The sequence below is a fragment of a genome, unplaced genomic scaffold (assembly GCF_019419815.1).
Source record: "Pyrus x bretschneideri cultivar Hongxiangsu unplaced genomic scaffold, Pyrus_bretschneideri_v1 Contig71, whole genome shotgun sequence".
NCBI classification, from domain to species: Eukaryota; Viridiplantae; Streptophyta; class Magnoliopsida; order Rosales; family Rosaceae; genus Pyrus; species Pyrus x bretschneideri.
The window spans coordinates 205,701-212,592 of NW_025999811.1; the positions used below are offsets into that span (position 1 = coordinate 205,701).

At 39.1% G+C, this 6,892-nt stretch overlaps 1 protein-coding gene across 1 annotated transcript; it reads left to right on the forward strand.

The window, feature by feature from the left end:
* The first annotated feature begins 4,536 nt into the window (after window positions 1-4,536).
* On the forward strand, window positions 4,537-6,892 carry LOC103933552 (two-pore potassium channel 5). The gene is made up of 2 exons (XM_009343243.3): window positions 4,537-5,747; window positions 6,298-6,892. The coding sequence occupies exons 1-2, from the start codon at window positions 4,552-4,554 to the stop codon at window positions 6,443-6,445; spliced, it is 1,344 nt and encodes a 447-aa protein (XP_009341518.2). The 5' UTR covers window positions 4,537-4,551; the 3' UTR covers window positions 6,446-6,892.

Sequence of the window (6,892 nt, forward strand, 5' to 3'; positions counted from 1 at the left end):
ATTTTTATGCTAAACTAATTAAAATGCAATGTTTAGGATTGATTCTACATTAAAACGGATTAAGCTTAAGCTGTAATTTTAGGGGTTTATTAACTTTAATATCTAAAAAAGATTAAAATTTCACAAAAATCTGGTGTTGGATCACATATTGACCTTATAACATCCCACATCGTTCAGGGGGAGTGGATCCTCTAAGCCTTATATATATATTCTCATCCCTACCTAGCACGAGGCCTTTTGAGAACTCACTGGCTTCGGGTTCCATCAGAACTCCAAAGTTAAGCGAGTAACGCGTGAAAGCAATCCCATGATGGGTGACCCCCTGGGAAGTTCTCGTGTGAGTTCCCAGAAACAAAACCATGAGGGCGTGGTCGGGGTCCAAAGCGGACAATATCGTGCTACGGTGGAGTCGAGTCCAGGATGTGGTGGGGGCCCGGACCAGGATGTGATAGACCTGGTGTTAAATTACATATTGATTATAGTATTTGATGTGTCCTTAATTCAAATTAATTAATGTGTATTTCATTCAATGTCTTCCATTAAATATTTGAATTTATCAATATAACATTTTGATATACTTTTTGTCATATTCCAGCCCTGGATGTGGTCTATACAGCTGAATCAATAACTCAACAATCAAATCAAATCCTGCACACGAGTCGGAACCACCTATGTGGTCTGTATGACAGGCTAAGTGTAAATAAGTACGCTCAAGTGCTATGATCACATGAAGGCTGTGCGAAGTATCGCAAGTCACCTACGAGTCGAAGCTACCTAATGTGGTCTAAAAATGGTCAAACAACCACTGTTCACTTTCACTTTCCACAAATCTAGGGAAATTCTTCCCCGAGATGAAATTTGTATTAAATCACCCACAAACCTTCAATTTAAGACTAAAAACATCACTAGGAGTTCAACGTGAGAAGGATTTGATTTGATTGTTGAGTTATTGATTCAGCTGTATAGGTCACGTTAGGTGACTCCAGCTAATATGTCACTTTATATTAGTGCAATTCACCTAGCTTACTTATTCATGGATGAGATAATTGTTATGTCATACACATGGTTCGATTATTCTTGAGTATAGTTTTCATATATGTTTACAGTATTTTTCTGGGAAACTTACACGAGTTTTACAGCGAGGGGTTATTACGTTTGAAAAGTGAAATGTGTTTTCAAAACTTTGTTTTTTGCCCACTCACATTTTCTGTTTTGCGCCCTTCCAGGTTGTAATGGCTTAACGATCGTATCGACGAGGATTCTTGGCAAATCTCAATATAAGTGACTACCTCTGAGGGTATGATCCTTACCCACACTACTGTACTTTACTTATGCTCTGACGACACATGTGAAGTGGGTGCATACTCGCTCACCAGCGCACTTTGGTATTTAGGCACTCTTAGGCTTAAATTTATTCACATTTTCCACATCATTATACTTTATGGCTTCGTCACCTTCTAGGAGTCGGCCAACACAACTTGATTCGGAGTCTTAGTGGACATTCCAGGTCGAGGTGAGTCAGGCATAATGTTGCTCGACGATGTGGACGCTTAGGTAAGCTTCAGGCATAATGTGGCATAATGTGCCAACCTGTCGTACAGACCACATTAGGTGGTTCCGACTCGTAGGTGACTTGCGATACTTCGCACAGCCTTCACGTGATCATAACACTTAAGCGTACTTATTTACACCTAACTTGTTGTATGGACCACATAAGTGGTTCCAACTCGTGTGCAGGAGTTGATTTGATTGTTGAGTTATTGATTCAGCCGTACATGTCACGTTAGGTGACTCCGGCTGATATGTCACTTTATATTAGTGCAATTCACCTGGCTTACTTATTCATGGATAAGATAATTGTCATGGAATACACATGGTTCGGTTATTCTTAAGTATAGTTTTCATATATGTTTACAGTATTTTTTTGGGAAACTTATACGGGTTTTACAACGAGGGGTTATTACGTTTAAAAAGTGAAATGTGTTTTCAAAACTTTGTTTTTGCCCACTCACGTTTTCTATTTTGTGCCCCTCCAGGTTGTAACTGGCTGAAAGATCGTATCGATGAGGATTCTTGGTAAATCTCAATATAAGTGACTACCTCTGAGGGTATGATCTTTACCCCCTCTACTGTACTTTACTTATGCTCTGACGTCACGTGTGAGTGGGTGCATACCTGCTCACCACCGCATTCTGGTATTTAGGCACTCTTAGGTTTAAATTTAGTCATATTTTTCACATCACTACACTTTATAGCTTTGTCACCTTCTAGGTGTCAGTCAGCACATCCTAATTCGGAGTCCTAATGGATATTTCGGGTCGGGGTGTGTCATTTTTTGATCCAAAAAAGTTTTTTTAATTTGTTAATTTTATTAACATTCTTCAAACTTGAAAACCTCAATTAATGCACCTAAATGTTAGTACTGAAATATATGTACCGAAAAGTATTATATTGAATTAACGTACCAAAATATATGCACCAAAATGTATGCACCGAAATTAATATACTAAAATATATTAAATGATTTAATGTATCTTAATGAAGAAGATAAAGTATATTAATACAATGAAATCACTTAAATTAAACAGAACTTATGAGTGTAGTTATTTTATACGGGATCTTTAGGTCGGAAGGGCTCTGAAGTCTTGTGGAGCTGTCAACAAAAGTGGCTAGGGACGATAGCAGCAAATTGTACAGTTCTAAAAAATAGTTGGACCGTCACTTAATACTACAGTTTAGTAATATTTCTCTTCACTTGTAAGTGAAAGGTTTTAAGTTCAGTTCTCACCAAAGACAATTTTGGACCATATTATTGTTAGTTCATTGTGAGGCTTAAACTATTCTCTCATCCTTTAATATATATAATATCATTTGTTAAAAAAAATAATTGAACCATGCATGCATGGATGTATACATATCTTGGGCTTGAGTTATGTGGGTAAGGATTTTGCAAGTTGGGGTTAAACTCCAACATGCTCCAATAGGTGACAATCTTTCTCATTTAGTTGCGAGAAAAACATATTCTTGCATCACTCTTCTCTCTCACAATTCTTTTTAGAGGAGGATATTTCGGCCTATTTCAAATCTTGTAACGTACAGTTTTTCTCACCTGTAGACGGAATATGCGAACAATCTATGTTGACGAAGATCCAACAGCTATGATCAACCTAGTTTATAGGTATAATTGGGTTCTAAAGACCTGTATAATTTATGGGTAAAATCCGGTAAATTAGAGGAAGGAGAAGGGAGGTGCGTTTGACCCAAAAACACGTTTGACCTATTCTATTTCCCAAATCGACGACGTTTTCCACTCCCATAAGATTTGCTTTATTGGTGAGGGGTGGTGTGTTCTTTGTTTTATTCTTTTCATTTTTTGTAATTTTGAATTTTTGACATTTGGTTGCATAAATGATTTTTTTTTTTTTAAAGAACGATGACATATTGATCATAGATAGACGACACAACAATAATATTACGACTACACAACGAGGATATAATGAAACTTAATAATTTTCTTAACTAAATGTCCCAAAATGATTATTCACGCTAATTATCCAAATTTATGAAGTGAGTTTCTTCTTCAAGTTACTCAAAAAGCAAAAGTCCAACTATAATATCATGTGCTATAAAAAAAGCAAATTAATTAATGTCCATCTCAGTTAGTTAGCTGAATATCATGTGCATCGTATGATTACTCCTGCAGCCTTCCTTGCCGCCACCTTCCCTCTCTCTTTCTTTAATTTCCCGGTACGCTGCTATGCTAATACAGTACTATGAATTTATCCCAAATTATAACGTGTCTGTATTCATTAGTATTATTTATTTAAACACTCGAGTTTTAGTGTAAAATATCATTGTAAAATACTCGTATTAAGCCTCAAATTATATTTTTTGTAACAAATATAAAACTGCAAATATTTTTTGTGATTTTGAGTTTTTGAATTTTTGGCATTTGGTTGCATAAATGATTTTTTTTAAAGGACGATGACATATTGATCATAGATAGATGAAACAACAATAATATAACGATTACACAACAAGAATATAACGAAACTTGATAATTTTCTTAAGTAAATGTCCAAAAATGATTATTCACGCTAATGATCCAAATTTATGGAGTGAGTTTCTTCCTCTCAAGTTACTCAAAAAGCAAAAGTCCAACTATAATATCATGTGCTGTGGAAAAAGCAAATTAATTAAAGTCTATTTCAGTTAGTTAGCTGAATATCATGTCTATCGCGTGATTGCGCCTGCATCATTTATTGCCACCACCTTCCCCCTCTCTTTCTTTAATTTCCTGGTACGCTGCTAATACGGTATTATGTATTTATCCCAAATTATAATGTGTATGTATTAATTAGTATTAATTATTTAAAAACTCAAGTTTTAGTGTAAAATATTGTTGTATATAAAATACTCGTATTAAGCCTCAAATTATATTTTTGTAACGAATATAAAACTGCAAATATTATTGGCACAGTGTGTCTCACGGCATGTTGAGTGAGACAGGACGTTGTATTACATTGCCGCCCACGTGAAATTAATTAAGAGATGCTCCTCGAACCCTCAGGCTCCGAGTCTCAAACTGTGTCGACTCTCCCTCCACAGTCCACAGTCCACAGTCCACAGACCCCAAGCCCCCATACCAAGGGAGAGAATCTATTCCCTTGTTTTCTCCCGATGGAAAGGGAGCCTTTTCTCGGCCCCCAAACAGGGCCCCAACACCAACTCCTCCGACCCACCCCTACCCCCACTGTTCAAGTCCCCGACCCTGATGATTTCTCTTTCAAAATCTCTCCCTCCCACAGCGAGCCTAATCTCCACCACTTCCAACAACCCCACCATCACCATGTCCACCAACACGACCCGCAGCCCTCTTCGTCCGGACTCCCGAATGCCCACTATCAGAAGAGACCCGGCACTCTCCACCGCTGCAGGACGGCCCCCGCCATGGCCATTATGCAAGGCCTCAATCCAAACCCAACAACCCAGGTCCCCAAACCACAATCCGACTCCACCTCCATCATCAAGCAAGCCGTCTTCTTGCTCCTCGTCTACCTATCCCTCGGCGTTGTAATTTACTCCTTCAGCAGGGACAAATTCTCCGGCGTCGAAACCCACCCGGTCGTCGACGCCCTCTACTTCTGTATAGTCACCATGTGCACCATTGGGTACGGTGACATTGCTCCGACCACTCCTTTCACCAAGATTTTTGCTTGCATCTTTGTGCTCTTCGGGTTCGGTTTCATCGATATTTTGCTCAGTGGGGTCGTCAATTTTGTCCTCGACTTGCAAGAAAACATGATCTTGACCGGAATTCAAATGGGTCAGACTTCCCGGAATCATGGCTTCTCCGCCAGGGACTATATTGTCGATGTGGCGAAGGGGAGGATGAGAATCCGACTCAAGGTCGGCCTGGCGCTTGGGGTGGTGGTCCTGTGCATCGGCATTGGGGCTTTGGTGTTATGTTTTGTGGAGAATTTGGACTGGATTGATTCTGTTTACTTGTCCGTTATGTCGGTTACGACGGTTGGGTACGGTGACAGGGCCTTCAAGACTCTCCAAGGGAGACTCTTCGCCGCCGTGTGGCTTCTGTTTTCGACGTTGGCGGTGGCTCGGGCGTTTATATATTTAGCAGAGGCCAGGGTGGACAAAAGGCACAGGAGGATTATGAACTGGGTTTTGCATAGGGATATCACTGTCCAGGATCTGCTTGCCGCCGACATCAATAACCATGGTTTCATCAGGTGTGTTGTGTTTCCATAATTCCATCCATCCTATCTGTCATTTTCTTTTTAATTGTCATTAGCTGCCACCTCACTCAACAAATCAAGCAAATTCTAACAATTCTGATCGGATTACAGTCAATCATAACTAAGTAACAGTTTAGCGTAAGTATTATATCGACCGTTGGTCTGGATGATCATTAGTATGATGATGGGATGTGAATTAGGTGTGTGAGCATAGCCGTGCAACTTTGTGCGCATGTAGTGTGAACTTAGCAAATGTACTTAATTCAAATTAGAGCCTCTAAAAGACGAGATGGTTTGGAGTGAAGTAAGTTGGCAATTGAAGATGAAATTAGTCTAACATGTAACGTCTAGGTGCGTCGATCTGATAAGGATGCTGACTATTGTAGTGGACACCAGAGTCCTGCTACAGAAATGCGAATAATTCAAGAGGAGCAATTCCGTATGCTTATTTGTTTTGCATCCGTATTAGTTTTTCAGCTTTTAGCTACATGTATTAAGTTTGAATTGTGAATCATACAAGCTACCTTGCACATTCACATTTCAGTAAGTCAGAGTATGTTATTTACAAGCTTAAAGAGATGGGAAAGATAGGGGAGAAAGATATTCTGCAAATCTGCGATCAGTTCAGTAGGCTTGACCAGAACCACTCTGGGAAGATAACACTGCCTGATCTGTTGGCGCATCGCTTGTAACTTCAAATGGTTAAGGCTGGATTCTGCTCTTTTTGTTCAAAGAAACAGACTCCTTTTCTCATTCCAGGTGAAAGCATGGGAATGTTGAACGCAAAGGCCTTTGTATTGTATATTCCTGACAGACTATTCTTTGAAGATTAATGCATAGCGTGTAAGCTTGCCTTGCAAAAGATGGACTGTATAGACATTATTCTGCACCGAGCTGCTGGACGAGGATTAAAGAAGATGAAGTGCATAGACAATTTGTCCAAAGTTAGTTAGAATCTCTTCCTTTCTTTCCTTTTCCTTTTTTGTACTGTAATTACAACAAAAAGGAATCGAGAAACAAAGAAGGTCATTTGGCATTGGCGCGTACACGGATTCCCTTTATTTACATCGTGTAATTGGAGATACTTATACTCTCATGAAGGCTTTGAATAATCTGATATAGTTTCTCTCCTTTTCCTA

Coding starts and splice junctions, on each gene's coding strand:
- LOC103933552 (XM_009343243.3), top strand. CDS start 4,552: ATGCTCCTCGAACCCTCAGGCTCCGAGTCTCAAACTGTGTCGACTCTC. Junction 5,748..6,297: donor AATAACCATGGTTTCATCAG/GTGTGTTGTGTT, acceptor TTCACATTTCAG/TAAGTCAGAGTATGTTATTT.